At 33.0% G+C, this 23,828-nt stretch overlaps 2 protein-coding genes across 2 annotated transcripts; one reads left to right on the top strand and one right to left on the bottom strand.

The window, feature by feature from the left end:
- Window positions 1-53: 53 nt before the first annotated feature.
- Dhc98d (Dynein heavy chain at 89D) lies at window positions 54-22,653 on the top strand. Its single transcript, XM_070664848.1, has 49 exons — window positions 54-285; window positions 390-454; window positions 576-809; window positions 901-981; window positions 1,236-1,546; window positions 1,643-1,799; window positions 1,978-2,241; window positions 2,379-4,256; window positions 4,458-4,645; window positions 4,726-5,005; window positions 5,112-5,356; window positions 5,491-6,010; window positions 6,110-6,540; window positions 7,217-7,380; window positions 7,553-7,900; window positions 8,035-8,423; window positions 8,737-8,874; window positions 8,940-9,130; window positions 9,242-9,417; window positions 9,664-9,917; window positions 10,152-10,679; window positions 10,775-10,933; window positions 11,021-11,281; window positions 11,358-11,612; window positions 11,791-12,058; window positions 12,176-12,453; window positions 12,573-12,837; window positions 12,943-13,157; window positions 13,241-13,429; window positions 13,498-13,689; window positions 13,829-14,283; window positions 14,353-14,548; window positions 14,614-14,830; window positions 15,018-15,330; window positions 16,585-16,879; window positions 17,042-17,499; window positions 17,611-17,891; window positions 17,989-18,143; window positions 18,317-19,066; window positions 19,236-19,574; window positions 19,651-19,852; window positions 19,913-20,055; window positions 20,131-20,292; window positions 20,442-20,745; window positions 20,950-21,161; window positions 21,293-21,460; window positions 21,725-21,904; window positions 21,982-22,128; window positions 22,307-22,653. Exons 1-49 carry the CDS (start codon window positions 141-143, stop codon window positions 22,451-22,453), a joined length of 14,193 nt encoding a protein of 4,730 aa, XP_070520949.1. The 5' UTR covers window positions 54-140; the 3' UTR covers window positions 22,454-22,653.
- Ufsp1 (UFM1 specific peptidase 1) lies at window positions 22,122-23,801 on the bottom strand. The gene is made up of 3 exons (XM_070664847.1): window positions 23,326-23,801; window positions 23,090-23,260; window positions 22,122-23,012 (listed from the first exon to the last, which is right to left on the bottom strand). The coding sequence occupies exons 1-3, from the start codon at window positions 23,458-23,460 to the stop codon at window positions 22,653-22,655; spliced, it is 666 nt and encodes a 221-aa protein (XP_070520948.1). The 5' UTR covers window positions 23,461-23,801; the 3' UTR covers window positions 22,122-22,652.
- Window positions 23,802-23,828: the final 27 nt, after the last annotated feature.

Genomic DNA, 23,828 nt, shown 5'->3' with positions numbered 1-23,828 from the left:
TTAAAGTTTAATTGTTAATAATGTTAGGAAAAGTGGAAAAACGTGATGATGATGAGAAGAAAAAAGATAAAAGAAAGAAAAGTAAGAAGGGTAAAGCTAAAAGCAAAGCAGACACCAGTTCAATTGCTAGTCGTACAGCAATGAGTACTAGCACATTACATACATCCAGTGTACAAGACTCCAGTGAGGAAGAGGAAGAAGAGGAGGAAGATGAAGGAGAACAGAATGGCGGTGGCGATTTTATTTCTTATTCTAAAAGAAAAGGAGATTTGAAAACTGCATCTGGTTAGCTACATTTATAGCCTACAATTTCGATGTTTTGAAATTTTTTGACAAATTGATTTGATTTGTTTTTAAAAATAATGCATACGGTAATTAATTATTTTTAGATACAAGTTTTGTTGCTGCAACTGCACCACCGTTAGGAGAAGAGGACAAATACATTTTAACCAAGGTTAAATAAAAGCTAAAATAATACGTAATCTTAAAAGAAACATGATGTAGTTATTGAATGAAGTTGCAAATATTGGTATTAAGTAATTGATCGTAAATTATGTGATCTATCGATGTTGCAGAAAATGGTGGAAAAAGTTCGTCAAGTACCTGTGCTTCACATGATATGTGGCCAAATAGATAGCAATAAAACTGATCTACAGGACGTAACGTTCTTTTATTTTATGCGCACTAGCGACGAGAGTATACCTTCCTTCGACACTTACGAAGAATGTTTAAACGAGATTACGAATTATATAATTGTCGGCTCACTTGACAGACAAGTCTTGTCCTGTTTGAATAGAATTTTAGTCAGCGTAAGCATTATTTTATACAATTACGACCGATTGTGAGTCTATTAATAATTTGTCTTGTCTTAAAAATGCAAATGTAAAAATTAATTTTCAGGTATTTAAACCATTAGTGGAAAATCAATTTAGAGCTCCATATGTTGATGACAAAAAAGAGAAAAATACAAATGTAGAAACTGTAAGTAATATCGAAAAATTAACTTCTGTACTTACGTACGAGTGTTTGCTAGCGTTTATAATAAATTTTAATAAAATATTATTTATTTCAAAAGAACACGAATTTAGAAATACGATTTATCTGCTACTACAATATTTAAAACTTTATATAATTACAGCTATTTTAAAAATTTTTTTTTATACCAAATAACATTACTTTGGTTTAATCATGAAAATTAATCGATTAATAATAACAATATACATTTTTTTATGCAGTCAAAAGTGAGAAGACCATCTCAGTTTGTCACAGGGAACAACTTAATAGCCCAACAAGATCTAAATGCGGAAAAAGCAGATGATGAAGGAAACGCTACACTTTCTATGGTTACTTTGCAAGATGAGATCTCAAAGAGTCAAAAACAGAAATCAAGTTCCAAAGGTCTCAATAAAAAATCCGAATCCTCCATTTCTGAATCCAAGTCTAGCAAATCAATTAATTCGAGGGAAATAAAAAAACAGCCAATGGTCGAGCAAATCAAGAAAGATATTTTAGATTATCTTGACAATTTAATTGAGAAAACGACCTGGTTAGCGTTAATATGATTAATAAATATTTTATTTATTTTTTAATTATATATTATTATCTTTAATAAAACAATTTTGTATTTTAATTTTAATAATAGGACATTGGAACATATCGAAGGCGATATCTTACTGACGATGCCGAAGATTTCAGAACTGAATGACCCTGAATTTACAGATAATATGTTGCTAAAAAATGAAAATATTGTTAAAGAAATGAACGAAACAGTTACGTCGTGGGAAACACATATACAGAAGGTAAATAATTCACTTATTAAATAATATATATTTTTATATAATATGTTTATAATTTTAAATCATAATGCAGCGTATTTTAAATTGTTGAGAAACATAAAAATTGGTTGAAATAATTTTCCTTTAAAGAATCAAAGTTATAAATTAATCAGATATTACATTTCGTTATATTATCAATCAGATAATTGAATCAAACCAGAATAAAGTATTCTGGGGGAAAGGACCAATGGCGGAGCATCAATATTGGGAAAATTGCGAGATTAGATTAATAATGTTAGTTGAACAGTTAAAAACGCCTATTGTTAAAAGAATTCTTGCTCTTCTGGATCAAACACACTCACCTATCTCATCTAACTTCCATCATTATCAGATAGAACTCTGGAATCACTATGTAGAAGCCAGAGATAACAATAAATTTATTCAAACGTTATTGAGATATTTTAAGGTAATTGTATAATTATATATTTATTTTAACTAGAATAATAAACTAAATTAATACTAAAGATCAAATAAAATAAAATAAAGAATACGTTAACAGTTCATTATTTAATAAAAAATTATAATTGTTTAATAACATCACAGTTGATTACCGAATCGGATTCATTTGAATCCATATCGGAATGTATTCCATCACTAATGGAGGGGCTACGAATGCTCTGGGTGCTGTCAAGTTATTATTCTCGTGAAGAGAAAATAATGTCATTAATGGATCGAATATCGTGGCAGCTCTGCGAAAATGTCAGACAGAATTTAGCGATCAATCAGCTGTTTAAAAAATCTTTAGAAGAAATTTTACAGAAGACGAGCATGGCTAGCGCAATGCTGAAACAATGGAAGCGATCATACTTAAAGACCAGGCTGGATATCGAACTATCAGGAAAAGGAGATCGCTGGGAATTCGATCAAAAACGTCTTTTCCTAAATACAGAATACATCGCCGAAGTGTGCAATGATCTTTACAAGATCGCTGACGTCTTGCAAGACTTCTACAACATCTTTGGGCCTGATCTAAAGTCTATCATAAATGATCCGGCACAAATTGACGCTGTGATAAAACGAGTGGACGCGTTAATAGTGCCGATCGAAGGAGCCGACTTCGACATCTTCAATACATTTAACAGAGAAAACTGGGAGGCACTGACCGTATGGTTTTACGAACAAGTAACGTTCCTAGAAGATCAAGCCAAATTCTACATCGACGAATGCTTCACGGTGTTAATCAACGCTGAAAATGCATTGGAAATGTTGCTCAAATTTAAAAACATGAAGACTCGTGTCGCTATTCAGCAGCAATTACTTCGGAAATTTGATATCGTTATGCAACAGTTTACTAAGGAGATCAACACCGTGGAACATATATTTAATTGTGGCAAAGGAGCCCCACCGCTATTGACATATCATCCACCGATGGCTGGAGCCATTTTCTGGGTGAAACAGTTGTTTCAAAGACTACGTAAATCTGTGTTGATTTTTCAGGAAGTAGGCGAATTGAAGCACAGTAAATCTAAGTTAAATGCGTTCAGTCAATATATCGAGCTTGCAAAGCAACTGAAGGATTTTGAAAAAGCAAAATTAAACGCGTGGCTCGACAATGCACAGCTAACGGTAACTACCATTATGAAGAAAAGTGTGTTGAGAATAATACATGTAGAACGAGATTCTCCGGTAGCTTTAACTTTTTCAGACGAGGAACGTGTTGCGAAAGAATTGATTCACGCAATATCAAAAGTAAAGGGTAAAGATACAAGTTCTAATCTTTCGTCTCCGTGTGAATCTGTATTAAAAATAGACAATCTGATGTTGAAACCCAGCACAGAAATTGAAAATGTCGCTGCAGGCACTAAAATTATTCCTACGTTACAACGTCGGGAAGTAAAAGTTGATACTAAAATACCTTTAAAAGACGTTAAAATCGCAACTGTGCCCGACAAATGCGACGCTTGTGCGAAAATCACCTGGCCGGAATTTATGAGCGGAGCTATTTTAATAGAATGTCAACTACGCTTTGAGATTAATTTTGATTGGGAGGTATTCAAGGTTATCAGAGAAGCAGAAGTGATGGAACAATTAGGCTTTGAATTACCCGCAATTATAAGAGATGTTGGAATTCAGAAAAATCGACTAAGAGCGGATATCGACATTACCACAAAGATGATCAGTGAATACACAAACATCTTGGATATGTTGGACAAAGCAGATATACAACTTTTGAAAGAAACTCTACAGGACGTCGAAAAGCATATTCAGCCTGGAGTAACGCGGTTCAATTGGAATTCCCTCAGTATTTCGTATTATGCAACCGCTTGTCGTGGGATATTGAAAAACTTAAACTCTATCGTTCAGCAAGTCAAACAGATAAAGAAAGAGCTTGATAATCGAATCAAATCTGAATTACAATCATATCATCTATTTTCGATGAAAAAAGAAGTCGCCGAGTCAGGAAATCTCTTGCCATGTAAGGTACGTATGTGTAATCTCGAATTAAAATTTAAATTAATACGTATCGGTAAAGCAATTTTTTTTGTAATATAGTTAAACATTAATGCTTTTCCCATATAATATTTACGAAAACAATTTTTTTTAAATATGCTTTTATTTTAAATATTTTAAATAACGGAATCTATTTTATTGTTTAATATATTTAATTACTTTTTTTTATAGAACTACTTTATGGAAGTAAAAAGTCGACGATCTGAATTAGTATTTTCGATGTTAAAGACTTATCACTCGGTTAGTCCTATGCTTATAAAGCTGGAGAGTTTAGTGTTAAACACTTCTACTGGAGCAAGTCAAGCAATGCAGCTTTTATATGAAAAATATGAAAAGAAAATTTTTTCTGCCCTTATAATGTATATATTTTTTTATTAACAGAAAACATTTTTTTATTTAATTTTTTATTTTACGAAGTATTATTTATTTTATTTTCTAGATGTATGGTAAGAAACATGGAAGTTTTAAACAAAATATTAAACGATGCCAAGCCAATCTTTCAAGTGGACGCATTGTTAATAACATCTGAAGTAATATTGCGTCCATCGCCCAATGAAATCTGTAGCACCATTTGTCACGATATGCGAGATCTGCTCGAAAGACTAAAAGAATTTTCTAGATGGATGAATGGAACATGTTTAGAATGCAAACCGCAGAAAGGGGATCTTTTGGAAGATTCAGTTAATTTTAGTTTCTTCGAAGACGTGATGAGTATTCGAGTTGAGTAAAGATTTACATTTGGAATTTAATAAAAATTTAATAATAAATACCTATATTTAAGGTAATTTTATCAGTAAAAAAACTTAAGATTTAAAATTATTGCAGATAGTTAATGAACTCGTAAAAGTGGTTTACGACACAGCATGCAGAATTTCGATGGAATGCTCGCGATATCTGCATAGATGGAAAAAATACAGCAACTTATGGTCATTTGATAAAAATGTGATTTGCGAAAAATTTGCTTCGACAAAACCTACCCTTTTACAATATGACGAAAAATTTACGTTTTACGAAAACATTTTGGAGGAACTCAAAGATGTATCACCTTATTTTGATATAAACAGTATAAGGTAAAGTAATATCGATAATTTAATATTTCACATTTATGGAAATATAAAATCTAGCTTATTTTTAACAAATAAATTTTAAAATAAATAATTTATTAAAGTTAATTAAAGCTAATTTGTGGTTCTTTTTTTCAAAGGATCAACCTGAAACCGCTTTTATCAGAAATCGAGCGTCAAGCGAGAGAATGGAAACAGGTTTTAGGAAATTATCTTCTGTCAGATACCGTATTGGCTATGAGTCAATTAAAAACTCAAATCGAGACTTTTCGTGGCGAAATTGAACTGGTGATTACCGGACTGGATCGTTTTGTATCGATTATGCAGACGATTGCCGAAGTGAAAAATATGACGATCCAAGCCGAGGTGCAATTTCTTTGTTATCAGGAGTCCTTTCAAACCATGCGTACCCATGGAATTGTTTTTCCGTTAGAGGATGAAACAATGGCATACGAATTACAACACGATTGGGAATCATTATATCTCGAAGCGCTTTATAGAGCTTCGACTTTAGAAAGCACAAAAGAAAAGTTTTCAGAGATGACACAAGAACAGATTCAGCAGTTTTTAATTGAGATCGCGACGTATGCTGAAGATTTCGAAATGCACGGTCCCGGAAGCATCGGTGACAATCTTGAACTTGGATTAAAGAAAATAGATGTATGTAAAATTTAAAGAAGGCAAAAAAATGTTTTAATTCTAAATACTTTTTTATATTTTTGGAACAATATTATATTTTTTGGTTATTTTTATTTGTAGAAATATGGCAAGTTAATCAACGAGTTTGAGGAAAAACAATCGAGTTTGATGAAGTTAGAAAATTTGTTCGACCTACCGTCCACTGACTATTCAACTCTCGTTGAGATTCGAACGGAATACAAAGGCATGGAGGTGTTGTACAATTTGTACGAAGAGCAGAGAAACGCTCGAGAGGGTTGGGCGAAGACTTTGTGGGTGGATTTGAATCCCCAGCATCTTATCGAGGGTATGGAATATTTCTTAAAAGAATTCCAACGATTGCCGCAATCTATCAGAAGTATGAATGTCGGCCACGCATTTGAAACCAACATGAAGAACTTCAAGAATTCCGTGCCACTCTTCAGTGAGTTGAAAAACGAAGCTATGCGCGACAGACACTGGGAAGAATTGATGAGAAGAACCGGACAATATTTTGATATGGACCCAGACAGGTGTGCAGATGACGGATAATTAAACGAGTGCTATTATGCGTGCAAATAAAAAATAATCTCATAGGGATTTTAATTGCGAAAAAGAAATAATATAAAATAATATAGAAGAATAATTATTATAACGTGCGCAATGTGCAACGACTGTGAATGTTTTTGTATCTTTTATTATATCGAAATGTTTTAACTTGTATTATTTTTATTCGCGTAATTCAATTGCATTAATGTGCAATATTTTATGAATTTAAGGTATACGTATAAATTAAAAATATTAATATTTATAATATTACACATTGACGTTATAGGAGCAATTATGTTTTAGATTAATATTATGGTATGGAATTTGTGTATAATTTTTTATTTTATGTTAATAAGTATATATTATGTATTATTTTCTCAATTTTTATGACATAGTCTGTTTTAGATCGTGACGAGAGATACACTCGATCGTTAATGGCCAAAAATTTACTTAAATACATATAGTTTAGTATTTATGTTACAAAATTATATTGATACATAGACATTTGAAAATATTTTAAGTGGTTTAAACATGGCTAAAAAAAAACCCATTATAGAAGGGTAAGCTTTGTAACGTGCTTACTTACTCTTAAATATTTTAAGTACATGTATATTATAAAATTAAAATTTTAAAAATATATTAAATAATTAAATATTTCAGATTTACTTTAGAAGATATGTTTGCTATGGAATTGGAGAAGTATCAAGACGTCGCGCAAGATATTGTAATGTATGCTGTAAAGGAGCTCGCGATAGAAAGAGGCCTGAAAGAGTTAGCAGAAGTATGGAAATCGATACAATTTGATGTAATAAAACACTATAAAGGTATTTATTCAAAACCTAAATTGAATTACTTATTGATATTCTTATTAATGTTTAAGTATATGTATGATTTTAATTGAATTGCTATTAATAAAATAAACTTATGTTAATCACAAAAAAATAAATAATTAATTAATTTAAGAAAGACATATAATTTAACGATTGTATTTTTCAGGTACAGAAGATCGTGGTTTTATTTTGGGACCACTCGACGAATTGAATTTGGTGCTTGAAGACAACATGTTGACTGTGCACGGCATGGCAGCCTCGCAGTTTGTCGGACCATTCCTCAACGTCATTCAAAAATGGGAACGCACGATGCACACGATCTCCGAAGTTCTGGAAGTGTGGGTGGACCTTCAGCGAAAGTGGCTGTATCTCGAGGGCATTTTCGTGGGCGGCGACATTCGCTTGCAGTTGCCGGACGAAACGAAAAGATTCGATAACGTTGATCAAACCTTTCGAAAAATCATGACTGACACGTCGAAACGGCTTAATGTTTTAGAGTGTTGCACGATTTACGGTATTTATACAGATACAATTTGTATCTTAGTTATTAAAATTATTTTTTTTTTAATATTTATTATAAAAAAATACAGTAAACTAGAACAAATTAATTGCATACTTTAAACAAATATTTATTTGTTAAATCTTTAGGCCGGAAAGACGAGTTAGAAGCTATGGCGGCAGCTCTTGAAAAATGCCAAAAATCTTTGACGGAATATTTGCGGAATAAACGCCTTATATTTCCGAGATTTAATTTCATTAGTGACGACGAATTGCTGGGCATTCTCGGCAGTGGCAGCCCGATGGCAATTCAGGAGCACGTAGGAAAGATGTTCGATAATCTCGATAAATTTGAGTTGGTGTCAGATATGAACAGATTGATGGCTACGGCTCTCATATCTTGTGAAAGAGAAATTATGGATTTTAGAAATCCCGTGTTCACGGAAAATCAAATTGAAATCTGGATGGGCTTGGCCCTTGAAGAAATGAAGAATTCGAATCGATATCTAACGAAAAAGGCAGTGTACGACTATGGAAAGGTATATATTAAATTGTTTATTCCTTCGCACACAATCTTTCTAAAATAAAAATTTTTGATAATATTTTTTCTATTTTTCTGTTAATTTTTAATGTGTTACTCGAAGATAATTATTAATTTTATAAATTAACTTTTTTTTACAACATATACAGGATAAATCTTAATAGCTTAACGATTTACCATACCAGACGAGTTAACAGTAACAGTACAGTATAGTCGATAACTCGTCTCGTACGGTAAAACGTTTGAGTCATAAGATTTACTCTATATATTACAGTTTTTATAATTTTATATAATTGTAATTATAAATATAGATGCAGATGCCGAGAACTGAATGGATACTTAAGTTTCAAGGAATGATGATTCTCGTAGCTAATCAGATATGGTGGACTGCAGAAGTCGAGAATGTCTTTGACAAGATATCCGAGGGAGATAAACGCGCAATGAAAGAGGTAACGTAAGATGTAAAAATAAAGAATAAATAAATAGAAAAGTTAATTTTTTCTTGCCTACACAGTATTTACAGCAACTCAATACTCAACTAGACGAAGTGGTGACATTAATGGGCACCGGCACTCTTACAAATAACGACAGAAAAAAGATTGACATGGTTCTGACCATCGATGTTCACATTCGCGATATTATTGAAAGTTTTGTTAGAGACAGCATTGTGGTTCCTACTGAATTTGAATGGGAAAGTCAATTAAGGTAATATATTTTTGTTAAAAAATTTACGATGTATCAAGAAATTATATATATACATATTATATATTATACTTTCATAATTATTACCTATAACGAATTACTTTTTTCACACAGATTTTATTGGGATCATGATCTGGATAATGTATGGATAAACCAATGTACAGGCACTTTTAAATATGGTTATGAATATATGGGTCTTAATGGTAGACTAGTCATTACGCCTCTGACAGATAGGATATACCTCACCATCACACAAGCTCTCTCAATGCATTTGGGCGGTGCACCGGCAGGTATGTGAAGCAAATGCACGTGTCGGTTTAATTTATCGAGTATTAGTCAAATATAATAGCGACTTAATTGATCTTAAATGTGTCCCAAGTGTAATAAAACAATTTTATATATTTGTTACATATCATAATTATGAATAAATATTTTTTTTAATGAAGATATTAGGTCAAAATTAATATTTTCGAATTTATTCTCGTTTTAATTATTTATTAATTAGTAGCTGAAAGAAGTGCATCTTAAATTTTAAGGTCCTGCTGGAACTGGAAAGACCGAAACGGTTAAAGATTTAGCAAAAGCCTTGGGTCTCTTATGCATTGTAACTAACTGCGGCGAGGGAATGGATTATATCACAATCGGAAAGATTTTAAGTGGTCTTGCACAGTGTGGAGCATGGGGTTGCTTTGATGAGTTTAATCGTATCGACAGTTCTGTTCTCTCTGTTATTTCGACTCAATTACAAACTATACGCACAGCACTGCAAAATAAGGCTCAAAGATTCACGGTATGTATTCTACTAAAACTTAGAAAGCACGAACTTCTTTACATTAAAATACGAGTTATTTATCATAGTAAATTAACAAAATAACTTAACGAATAATAGAATATTCTATTTGAAATATTTAGTAAATTAAAATATATTAATTTTTATATTTTTTAATATTGCATAATGAATCGATTTTTATTTGTAATATATTTATATTATACTGTGTAATAACAAAAGTATATTTTATAAAAGTTTGAAGAACAAGATATCGCGTTGGACTCGAAAGTAGGGATCTTTATCACCATGAATCCAGGATACGCCGGTCGTACGGAGTTACCGGAATCTGTTAAAGCCCTATTTAGACCAGTAGTCTGCATAGTACCAGATAATGAGTTAATCTGCCAAATCAAGCTGTTCAGTGCCGGTTTCCTAACAGCAAAGCTACTCGCTAAAAAGATGACTGTTCTCTATAAAATGGCAAGCGCACAGCTTAGCAAACAAACGCATTACGATTTTGGTTTGAGAGCACTCAAATCTGTGCTTAATATGGCTGGTCAGCTAAAAAGAACTTCCGATAATTTGGCTGAAAATGTTGTGCTGATGAGAGCCCTCAGAGACATGAACATACCTAAATTTACATACGACGACGTGCCTCTTTTTCTGAGTTTGATTAGGGATCTCTTTCCTGACTTAGATTGTCCCAGAATGCGTTATCCAGATTTTAACGAAGCGGTTGAGGCCGTATTAAAAGAACATGGCTATATTGTTTTACCCGAGCAAGTAAGTTTTTTTTTAATCAAACTAAATTAAATATATCTACTCATTTATATAATAGATTTTAAATTAAAATAAATATTTAATAATACTGTCCGCAGATCGATAAAATAATTCAATTATATGAAGTAATGATGACCAGGCATTCAACAATGATTATCGGTCCTACCGGTGGTGGTAAGACAGTAATTATCGAAACGCTTTGCAAGGCACAGACGCACCTTGGTATACCCACGAAGCTACACATTTTAAATCCTAAAGTACTTATTAATTAATAATAGTGTTGTTAATTTTTGTCGTAAATTTTTTAAATTTATTATGTCTTTCAATCTTTTAATTTGATCAAGGCTTGCACCGTCGTTGAATTGTATGGAAAGCTAGAACCTACGACACGTGATTGGACGGATGGTCTCCTGAGCAGTACTTTTCGCGAAATAAATCGCCCACTAGATTCTGGCAAAGATGAACGAAGATACATACTTCTCGACGGAGATGTCGATGCATTGTGGATCGAAAACATGAATTCGGTAATGGATGACAACAAGCTGTTGACGTTAGCCAACCAAGAGAGAATCAAATTGCAGAATTATTGCAGTCTACTCTTTGAGGTAGCTTAATTTAGATATAATATTGAGTTTTATGTTGTGAAAGACAATTTATGTTTTAATCAAATTAATTATTAAGGTAGGTGACTTGCAGTACGCTTCACCTGCAACAGTTTCGAGAGCAGGTATGGTCTATGTAGATCCGAGGAACTTAGGCTACGAGCCGTATATGAAGAAATGGATACAAGCCCAAAGCAATTCTGACCAAGATTTTCTCCAAAGAATATGCGAGAAATACGTGCACGGTTTAATAAAGTTCATTAACGAAGGAATGTCAGGCCTTCAAGTGGTCGAACCACTTCGGACGATTGTACCTCAAACTGAACTCAATATGGTAACCGCTCGATTGACTTTATCAATTTATCGACAATTATAATTGTAGCGTTGTATTTCCTGTGTTATATTTGCAAAGGACGAGGAAAGAGCGAAAGTTATGTCTCAATTAAAAATTTTAGAAGTCGCTAATTCGCTTTTTTATCGTATTTTATAATTATCTTGTGTGATTTTTTAAGGTAATTCAATTCTGTTACGTATTTGATGGCTTACTGTCATTGTTAAAAGATGATTCGGCAATAAAAAAGTCAGAAGATGACCAAAAAAAAGAAGATGATTCGTTAATAAGCAAAGAAAGGCTTTGGGAAGCAATATGCATTCAAGCGTGTTATTGGTCGTTCGGCGCATCAATTATAAAAAAAGATCGCTTTAAATTTGATGAATATATAAAAAAAATATGTGGACTTATACCAGTGCAGGATACACTTGCTAAACCAGCTACTACTAGTAAGTTTGATAGAATGAACTAAAGTTAACATTAAATTTTTTGATTAATGCACTTTTCTTTTTTATTAATTGAAAAAGAAATATATATTTATATATGTATATTGCACGTTCACTCAGGATATATACCTGTGTCTTTTCCAACCATCTACGATTACACATTTGATATTAAAAAAAAAGTTTGGATAGCATGGAAGTGGTTGGTACCGAAATATTATCACGACAGAGAAAAAAACTTCTCGGACATTTTAGTGCAGACGATTGATACTTTGCGTACCACATGGTTTATAAATCTTATGAAGAATCTACAGAGACCGGTGTTATTGATTGGAGAAATTGGCACATCGAAAACGGCCATTATTCATGAGTTTCTAAGGAATTTAAATCCCGAAAAGCACGTGAGTATAAAAAATAATAATGAAAGTTTTAATAATTAATATAACACATATATAAGAAATATGTGTGATAAGGTGAAAACATTTTATACTTATTAACAATTTATTGCGACATTGAATAGGAACAACTCTTAATTAATTTTTCCTCAAGAACCACTTCGATAGACATACAAAGAATTCTCGAATCGGCAGTGGAGAAAAGATCGAGAGAAGTATTCGGAGCACCGCCTGGAAAGAAATTAGTAGTCTTTATCGACGATATGAATATGCCTATTGTGGATATTTATGGAACTCAACAACCCATCGCATTTCTTAAACTATTGTTTGAAAGAGGCGGTTTTTACGATCGTGGACGTGATCTTAATTGGAAGTATTTGAAAGACATTTGTAAGTATACGTAAAATATTTCTTAAATTTATTGCTTTTTTTTAAAAGCCAAAACATTAATTATAGAAAATTAATTGATATTTTACAATTGCACTTTTTATGCAGATTATTTAGCAGCCATGGGAAAACCCGGCGGCAGTAGAAACGAAGTTGACCCACGATTTATCTCGATGTTCTCAATTTATAACGTTATTTTTCCAACGAAGGAAACTCTCAATTACATTTATACTAGCATACTATCCGGACATCTGCAAATCTTTTCAGAGGTAGTTCAATCTATTGCGAACGGACTCGTACAATTGACGTTGGAGTTTTACGAGGTAATACTTGATAAGTTAAGGTATTATTCTTTCAAAAGATATTATTCTTTAAAAAGAAATATCAATAATGTAACACTATTCAGATAGTTAGAAAGGAATTACTGCCGACGCCGTCCAAGTTCCATTATATTTTTAACATGCGGGATCTCTCAAAAATTATGGCTGGATTGCTTCAAAGCCATCCAGACTATTTTCCAGACATAAAGCAATTTGTTAGACTTTGGAGAAATGAGATCACCAGGGTCATATGCGATCGTCTCGTTAGCAAGCAAGTAATAAATCTTTTTTTCTTTTTTTTAGTTTATTAAAGTTTCATTTTTAAATAGCTTTATTGTTCCAGGACGAGAATTTAATAATTGAGCAACTGAACAAACGAATACGAAATTACTGGGAACTAGAACCTGAAGTGATTCAATACACTTTAAGAGACCCGATGTTTTATGGCGATTTTAGAAATGCCTGCAACGAAGATGAACCTAGGTTTTACGAAGATTTATTGGATTATGAAGCAGTTTACAGCTTGTTTCAAGAGGTCATGCATTTTTTTTTAACATTTTTTAGTTTTAAGTTAATAATTTATTTAAAATACTATTCAAACAACATAAAAAATTTTACTGTTTAATCAATATGTTGAAAAATATTATATGTCTAATGAATATTTGTACTTATAGATTTTTGAAGAATATAACGAAAAAAATAGAACTAAGCTGCAAATGGTTCTATTCAATGATGCGCTTGAACATTTGACTAGAGTACACCGTGCACTTCGAATGCATCGAGGACACGTGCTAATTATCGGTATGGATGGAAGCGGCAAGAAATCTATAATAAAGTTGGCATCTTTTGCTGCCGGTTATCAGCTTTTCCAGATCGTCCTAAGTCGAGGATATAACGAATCGTCTTTTCGCGAAGACATGAAAAATCTATATAATATGGTCGGCTTAGAAAATAAAAAGATTATGTTTATGTTCACATCCGCCCACATTAAGAACGAAGGTTTTCTCGAGCTAGTGAACAACATGTTAACAACAGGCTTTGTACCGGCTCTTTTTAATGACGAGGAAAAAGACACGATTATCACTTTATGTAGAGATGCAGCAGTTAAATCAGGCTTTGATATTTCAAAGTGAGCCATTTTGTATTTTAATTTTGTTTTCGAGTTCTTAAAATACATATTTAATATATAATTTTTCAGAAAAAGCGTCTGGTCATATTTTGGTAAAATGTGCACCACGAATTTGCGGATAGCGCTAGCAATGAGTCCATTAGAAGATGCTCTACGAATACGATGCCGCAATTATCCTGGCTTAATTAACAACACTATCATAGACTGGATGTTTCCGTGGCCACAGCAAGCTTTAGTAGCAGTTGCAAATGTTTTTCTCAGAGATGTAAGCATAGATAAAACGACGAAGGAACGTTCAAACATTAAATAAGAGATATTTTTTTCTTCTAGAACCCGATTGTACTACAAAAATATAGAGAAGTGATCGTGAATCACATCGTGTATGTACATACATCTGTGTTGCAATATACAGTGGACTTTGCGACAAAGCTAAGACGACGAAATTATGTCACGCCAAAGCATTTCTTGGACTTTATTAATACTTATTTAAAATTGTTGACAGAAAAGAAAAATTTTATTAACTTCCGCTGCGCGCGTCTTTCCGGAGGTATCAGTTTTTGTAGAAACTTATTTTTTATTACATATTCCTTTATAAATAATACTCGTATTACGTTATAATATTTGTAAAAGTTATATTTTTTGCATTTTTTATTTTTATTCTACAAAAATTATAATTATACATTTTCCGATAAAATAAGCAATTCTTTATTTTTATATAATTTATTGTTTTATAGGTCTGCAAAAAATTATAGAAGCTTCGGAAACTCTGACGGAATTAAATCAAGTTTTAGCTGTACAAAGAATCAAAGTAGATGATCAGACGAAAAGCTGCGAACAGCTGCTCACATCTATTGGCGAAAGCACGAATGCCGTAATGGATAAGAAAAATCTAAGCGAAGAAAAGAGGATAGAAATTGAAGATAAGAAGAATATGATTTTCAAGGAGGAAACTGAAGCCAGACAGGTCTTAACTGAAGCACAACCAGCTCTCGATACGGCCAAACTTGCATTGGAAGAACTTGATAAAGCGGATATCACCGAAATAAGGTATACCATTTCATTAATTAACAACTAATTCGCCGCGTTACACTAATTTTTTAAAACAAGACTAGAAGAAATTATGCGCACGCTATTTTTTAAACGATCCCAATTACGAACTACGAAAAAAAAAAAATTATGAGACTCACCAAACTGCTTCAGCGGAGTCGTAGATTTCTGCCGGTGACTGTAACATAAAAAAGAAAATGTTACTGTAGACGTGCCAGTAAATTAATAAAATTAACAAAAAAAAACGTAACAATTTTTTTTAAATAAAGATTTAATTAAAAAAAATTAATGCTTACCTAAAAGTTGCTCCGCCGATGCCTGATGCCTATCCGAGGCCTGCTCCTCCTCTCAGATGGGACGTGTCGAGTCATCCTTCCGCGCACAAGTCACTCGCGAACACCCCGACCGTGATTTTACAATCAAAAAAATCATATCGCACTCGCGTTTAAAATAAAGCCACGCCAAAAAATTACGTCCGAATACTGTACGAAACTCCCGAAACGACCGACACGGCACAAACACGCAGTCGCTGCGTAGTGCGTACTTTAAAGAAAGGAGACGATCACACGTGCTCTCCTTACACGGATAATGTAGTTCTCGTATCCGCGAGGTTTTCGTCTAACGCAAATGCGAATTACTCCCGGTACGGACACACGTGGCTGCTGTGCAGTGCGTAGTATTACGTGTGGCTCGCGCGACCGCTGGAGAAGGACAGAGCGAGAGTGGGAGTGGTGGGGGAATATACCTTGCGCGCAACACGTATTCTCGCGCTCGCTCTCACCCCGTCCCCCTCCGGTCCCCCCGCCCCGCCCCGCGGCTATCTATTCGTTACTCTCGTTCGATTTAATTGTAATATTTAATTAGTATGTCCAGACAAAGACGGTACTTCTTCCACCAGGTCGTCCTCGATCTTGAAAATCGCGAAGACCGTCTTTGCCTGGACATATTAATTAAATATTAAAATTAAATCGAACCTCAAAATCGCCGACTCGACAGCTGTGAAACAAACCAAGCGAGAGAAAATTAATCAGCGTCGGTTTTAAGCGGTAACGATTAACATCTAATTTACGCGTCACACCAATTTTTTAAGATAGGATATAGATTATGATTATTGCATAAAAATTAGTTGTTTAAATTTCTAAAATGTACTTGTCAAATATTTAACATTAAATTTCAAAAAATTTGAGGAGAAAGATTTAATAGAATTTTAACTAGAAGACGTTAAAGCTAAAGTATGAATAATGATAATTTTAGATCCTTTGCCACTCCGCCTGAACCGGTACAGATTGTTTCGGAATGCATTGCAATACTTCGAGGCGTTAAGGACGTATCGTGGAAAGGAGCGAAAGGTATGATGAGCGATCCTTATTTCTTAAGACATTTGCAAGAGATGAACTGCGATCAGATCACTTTGCGACAACAACAAGCAGTGCGAGCGCATTTAAAAAGGACAGACAAATTAGATCAAATGCAAGCTATAAGTCAAGCGGGATACGGTTTATATAAATTTGTACTTGCTGTTTTGGATTATTGTGCTGTCTACAGAGAGGTATTAATAACACTTTAGTAATTTATCTATTAATTTTTGCTCTTAAAATATTGTTTCTTTTTTATTACAATCTAATCTCTTATATGTTGCGTAGACATTTCATTTAAAATTAAATAATTAATTATATATATATGTTGATAATTAATTTTTCGTTCAATTTAGGTGAAGCCAAAGATTGATAGAGTTCAAGCGCTTGAAACGGAATCTGAAAAAGCCAGACGTGCGTTAGAAAAAGAAGAACGAGAATTGAAGCGATTAGAACAATTAATTCAGGAATTGAACGCGAAATACGATGTCGCAATGTCTGAGCGACAGAATCTTCAGGCTGAAACAGATTTATTACAGCGACGTCTTTTGGCGGCTAATAAGCTTATTTCCGGATTATCCTCCGAAAATGAAAGGTGGCGAAAGGATCTTGAGGTTCTTCAAGACGACATGGAAAAAATAACGGGGAATTGTTTGCTCGGAGCATCTTTTTTGGCTTACAGTGGTCCCTTCTCCTATGAGTTTAGAAATGAAATGTATCGCGATTGGGAAAGAAGCATCTTGGAAAAAAACTTACCTTTATCTAAGCCATTCAATTTCGAAACACAACTAAGCGATGACATTGAAATTAGCAGGTAAATAAAATTGATATATTTATTCTTTTTTTTTATTTTTTTTTACTATAAATATATTTATCTAATTTAGCAAACATTAATCTGTAATATTTAAAATTTTACGATTTGCAGATGGAATTCAGAAGGTCTTCCACCGGACGAATTATCCATACAAAACGGCATATTGACTTTAAAAGCAATCAAATTTCCGGTTTGTATTGATCCTCAGCAACAAGCATTAAATTGGATTAGAAAGAGGGAACAGAAAAATAATTTAAAGATCCTTTCTTTTACTGATGCGGATTTCTTGAGGCAAATCGAATTGGCTATCAAATATGGTCTACCTGTTCTTGTCCAAGATGCCGACGAGGTTGATTCTATCTTAAATAACGTCTTATCGCGAAATATTCAGAGTAAGTTATAAAATTTAAAATTAATTTATAGATTAATAGAACTGCAATGCGCGAAAGCTTGGAAAATGTTTTAATTTTGTTGGTGCATCTATTGTAGCTATTGCAGGACGTACTTTTATTATTCTTGGCGATAAAGAAATAAATTACAATCCACGATTTCGAATATATTTAACAACGAAAGTGTCCAATCCTATGCTGAATCCTGCTTTATACGCCAAGGCAGTCGTTATTAATTATATAGTTACTACAGCAGTAAGTTAAATTTATGATACAATTATAATTACTTAATCATAACTTGTAATTATGATATGATGTATAATTATCATTAAACTAGTATTGTGTTTTATTTAGATAATTTTTTTTTTTTTAATTTAAAAGACTGTCAAGTTCTAAAATTAAAATTTTTATGAAATATTTTTCCACAGGGTTTAGAAAATCAACTTTTATCGGTGGTAGTAAGAACTGAAAGACCGGATATTGAGGAGCAACGTGAAACATTAATTTTCGAGACTAGTGAGAATAAGAATTTATTGCAACAGTTAGAAGACAGTCTTTTAATCGAGATTGCTGACGAACGCAGCATGGTAGATAACATCGAGCTGATTGAAACCTTGGAAAATATTAAATCTAATGCTGATGAGGTGATGAAGAAGCTGTCTCTCGCGAAAGTCACTTCGTTCGATATAAATAAACTTCGCGAAAACTATCGTCCGATAGCAGAACGAGGCGCAATTCTTTTTTCCGTACTGGTTGACATGGCCACCGTAAACGCTATGTATCAATACTCATTGACAAGTTATGTCAAAATATTTATTCACTCGTTACAAAGATCGTTACCAGATTCGGTAATTATCAAACGATTAGAAAACATTATTCCAACACTGACAAAGAACGTTTACGATTACGGCTGCACTGGCATCTTCGCGCGGCACAAGCTGCTCTTTTCTCTGCAAATTTGTGTAAAAATAGAGCAAGGTATAGGTAATATAAATCAAAAACAGTTGGACTTCTTTACTAAAGGCAGCACAGTACTGGAAAAATCGCTTAAACTGAACCCTACTAAATGGCTACCAGAATCAGGTTGGGAGGATATTCTCAGACTGGCAAATGATTTTCCAGAAAAGTTTGAACAGCTTCCCGAAGAGCTACGAGACTACGAAGATGAGTGGAAAAAGGTAAAAATTCAAATCTATTATTATTAATCACAAAATAATAAATTAATTAATGTAATTTAATCGTTTGTACCAATTTAATTTATACTACTGTAAAGATGATTATTATCATTATAAAGTATAAAATTAAGATAAATAATTGAATAATTATAAAACTAATTCTCTTTTTTAGTGGTACGATTCAGACATGCCGGAGCTGGAGCAAATTCCTTGTGACTATACAACGCGATTAACATATTTTGAGACGCTGTTGCTGATACGCTGTTTTCGCGTGGATCGTGTATATCGTGGTATAATTAATTATATTACAAAGATAATGGGTGAGCAATATATCATGCCGCCTCACATGAGCTTCGACATGATTTTCAAAGAAAGTACATCGACCATGCCTGTCGTTTTTATCCTAAGTGCGGGTTCAGATCCCACTTCAGAGTTAATAAAATTAGCCGATCGGCACGGCTACGGTGGAGGAAAGTTTAGATACCTTTCGCTGGGTCAAAATCAAGACAAGGTAAGATAAAAAATATAACATAGAAATTTGTTTTGAAAAAGTTATGACTTGCGGGTAAAATTTATTTATATAATAGATCGCGATGGAATTATTGAAAACGGCGATAACGAGGGGTCAATGGCTGATGCTCCAGAATTGTCATTTGTTACTATCTTTCACAAAGGATCTAGAAAAGATTGTGGAAAACTTAGAAAATCCTCATCCCGACTTTCGCTTGTGGCTCACTACAGAACCCACTTCTGAATTTCCAATTGGAATACTTCAACAATCTTTGAAAGGTATAGCAAAAAGATGTAGTTATACATACTTTATATTTTTTTATTAAAATTTATTTGCAGTGGTGACGGAACCACCGAGTGGATTAAAGCTGAATTTGCAGAGCACGTATTTGAACATGCGACCGCAGATTTTAGAAAGCTGCCCTCATCCTCTTTACAAGCATTTGATTTACGTTTTAACGTTTTATCACGCAGTTATTCAGGTAAGCGAATATTAAACGTCGATAAGCACGTTCGAGTTTCGAAACAGCTTTAATAAAATACTCTTAACGTCACAGGAGAGAAAAAAGTATAACAAAATTGGATGGAATGTGAAGTATGATTTCAACGAGTCCGATTTTAATGTGTGTGTTACTATCTTGGATACTTATTTAACGAAAGCGTTGACAATAAAGGAATCTAAAATGCCGTGGAATAATCTGAAATATTTAATTGGTGAAGTAAGTTTGAATTGCACATATTATACTTTTTTTTTTACCAGTACAATTTAATTAATATGTTCAAACGTTTTATAATTATTCTGAATTTTGTTGTATTACTTTTTAAATTTGAAAACTTACTGTGTGAATAAATATTTAAAAATAACCAGGTAATGTACGGCGGAAGAGTGATAGACAGTTACGATCGTCGCGTTTCTAATACGTACATGGATGAATATTTCGGTGATTTTCTCTTCGACGAGTTTCAACCGTTTCACTTTTACAAAGACGACTTTGTCGATTACGTGATACCGCCAGAAGGAGATCGCGATGATTATTTACGGTTTATTGACGAGCTGCCGCTAGTGAACAGTCCGGAAGTATTTGGATTGCATCCGAACGCAGAAATCGAACACTTTACGCAGGCAATTAAAAGAATATGGAGACATCTTATAGAACTTCAGCCGCAAACCGGTACGAATATATTATTCATTTTCTTCGGAATTTTATAGAATACTTTTTTACTTATATTGATCGTAGCGTTGTAATAAAATTACGATATATAATTTAAAAAAATATTTATAGCCCGCTTGGATAAAGAGAGTTAGTACTGCTGAGTTAATTTTATCTTTCAATAAAATACAAAAGCATTTTATATAAATAGTGTAAAATTTTTAGCCGTAAGCGTCACCGGTATCAACAAAGATGAATTTATCGATAATGTAGCAAAGGAAATCTTGGCAAGGATACCCATGCCATATGATATTAGTAAGGTGAAGAGAAATTTTGGTGTGGCCGTGACACCAACTGCGATCGTTCTGTTTCAAGAATTGGAGAGGTTTAACAAATTAATAGAAACGATTACAAGAACGTTGCACCAATTGAAAAAGGTTAATAGACCTTCAATATTTAAAAACTTTCGTCTATAATATGTAGATTTAATTTAAATACTTATATTTAATAGTTTCAGTACGTTAAAGTTTAGCAACTATTTTATAAATTAAATAATTTTCAATTACAGGCATTTGCCGGTGAGATTGGAATGGATTCAGTACTGGAGAACATTTCTGTGGCGCTTTATAACGGTACTCTGCCTGAAAAATGGGCCAGATTGGCGCCAGATACTCAAAAGAATCTTGCCGGCTGGATGGACCATTTTCAAAAAAGAATAGACCAATATACGAACTGGGTATGATTATGAAGCATTATAAACGTAATGTTATTCTGCGATTTTGCCAATGAGTTAATTTTCTTATATCGAAAAAGCGTGTCAGACCTTATTTAATTTGGACGAATTTTGTTACTTTTAACGAAACTATGTAAATATATTCATCTGTAGTATATTACTGAAAATATTAGTGAATGTAAAATAATTTTTTTTAAGAAAAAAAACCAGCAAGTGACGCGTGCGTTTTGTTGTTCCGTGTAATTAACAATTATATTTTTTTATTAGTCTGGTGCAAACGAACCCGTGGTACTCTGGCTGTCCGGCTTGCATGTCCCGGAAACTTATCTGGCAGCTCTAATGCAAATGGCTTGCCGCAAAAATAATTGGCCTCTCGATCGTTCCGTCATTTATACGACTGTGTCTAAATTCTTTAAGCCTGACGATGTGGAAGAAAGACCCGATCAAGTGAATGACATTTATTATATTAATATTAGTGCGTTATATTACAATATCACCTGTTTTATTATTCTCGTTTTAAACAGGGCTGCTACGTGTACGGATTGTATTTAGAAGGCGCCAGATGGGATATGAAAGAACATTGTTTAAAAAGATCGTATCCGAAAGTTTTGATTGAAGAACTGCCAATATTAACTATCATACCTACTGAAATTCATAGATTGAAGTTACAGGTATCAAATTCACGTATTTACTTTTACAATTGCTATTAAAAAAAATTTTTTTTTGTTTTAATGGTACAATTTACTTTAGACAGAAAGATTTAAGCTATTCATATTTTTAAGTATTTTTTTTTTAATTAATTAATTTACGGAATTAGAAAATACGTAATTATATTTTTTTTTTATGCAGAATACATTTAAAACTCCCGTATATACGACGTCGAATCGGCGAAACGCCCTTGGTGTTGGTTTAGTCTTGGAAGCGAATCTAGCAACTCGGGAACATATTTCACATTGGATATTTCAAGGAGTTTGTCTTGTTTTAAATACAGATTAAAATGCTCTCGAGTTCGACAAGAAGAATTGAGAATCGTTATATTTTACAGTATCTTTTATGTATTAATCAAATCTAATTATTTATTATTAATTCTATTAATGTAGTCAAGTGTGCATTCAACATTTTAATATTTAACAGCGTTATATAATTAGTTTTATATGAAAATTTTTTAAATTATTATTTTGTAAAAATAATCAAATTACTTATCGTTTAATCCGCGATATTTTAATTGCGGTAAACATAAATTGTAAAACGAGCTATCGTCAAACTCGTTTAAGTTTTGCCATTTTACCCACTGATCTTTTTGTAAGATTTCGGCATTTTTTGCCTTTCCAACAAAGTGGGGATCCACAATTAACAGGTATACACTTGGGTTTCCAATATGTAATCCTACTATACATTTGCTGGAGCAGTCTCTGTCTCCACCCATCATAATTGGACTGCCAAATTGCTCAAAGTGCCTTTTAATATTATCCACATGATTTATTAAGTCCTTTCCACTTGAAATGTGAATTATCTTGCTCAGAACATTGTAAAGTTGATTTAAAACAATGCACACCTACAATATATGTATAATCAAAATAATGTTTTGTTTAATTTAAAATTTATTACGTATAATAAAAGAATTAAACTGACTTCGAAACTTCCTATCCAGTCTCTTGATCCAATAAATGTTTTATCTTTATCCTCCACTGTGACAAGAGTCTTTTGTATTTCATTAATGCTTGGAACAATCTTTTCTAAGTTCTCATTACTTATGATCCATGAACAGATCGTTTGCAATGTTCTATATCCGCATCCCCAACCCTGAAAGTAAGTCGTATCTATTTTAATAATTTAGAAATTTTAATTTATCCCAATCAATGACTTACCCTGTCGTTAAAACCATCGCAATTGTAATGCCAGAATTCATAATCCCCTTGCACCAAAAATATTTTCCCATTAATTGGTAAGACAAAATTTTCGTGAACGTTTTTTAATAAATAACTTGAATAATTAACTGTCATTTTTATTCACGTATCATAAATTCGAACAAGTACAAATAAATTGTCATTTTGTTCAAATTGTTTCTAACCTTTCTCTCGGCTTTGCGGCGACGGTAGCGCCGGGAGCGTTTGGTAAGCGGCTTATTTCGAAACCACCAAAATTTATGTCATCGATCTTTCTAACCTTTCTCGATGTATTTGCGACGGTGGCTTAAGATTCGGGAATTGTAAATCGAGATCCGTATAAAAAGGAAGATCGTATTAAAGAAATCAGTTTCTACAAATTTTCTATAAATTTTCAATTTTATAAAATTTCTCGATCGAGCTTCTCAGACTCGATCGACTACTCGATCATTCTCGGATGATGATTTTAATTAATTTTCGCACAT

Source organism: Cardiocondyla obscurior, linkage group LG12, assembly GCF_019399895.1.
Source record: "Cardiocondyla obscurior isolate alpha-2009 linkage group LG12, Cobs3.1, whole genome shotgun sequence".
NCBI lineage: Eukaryota > Metazoa > Arthropoda > Insecta > Hymenoptera > Formicidae > Cardiocondyla > Cardiocondyla obscurior.
The sequence above is the reverse complement of the archived record's forward strand: the minus strand, read 5'-3'. Positions and strand labels throughout refer to the sequence as shown.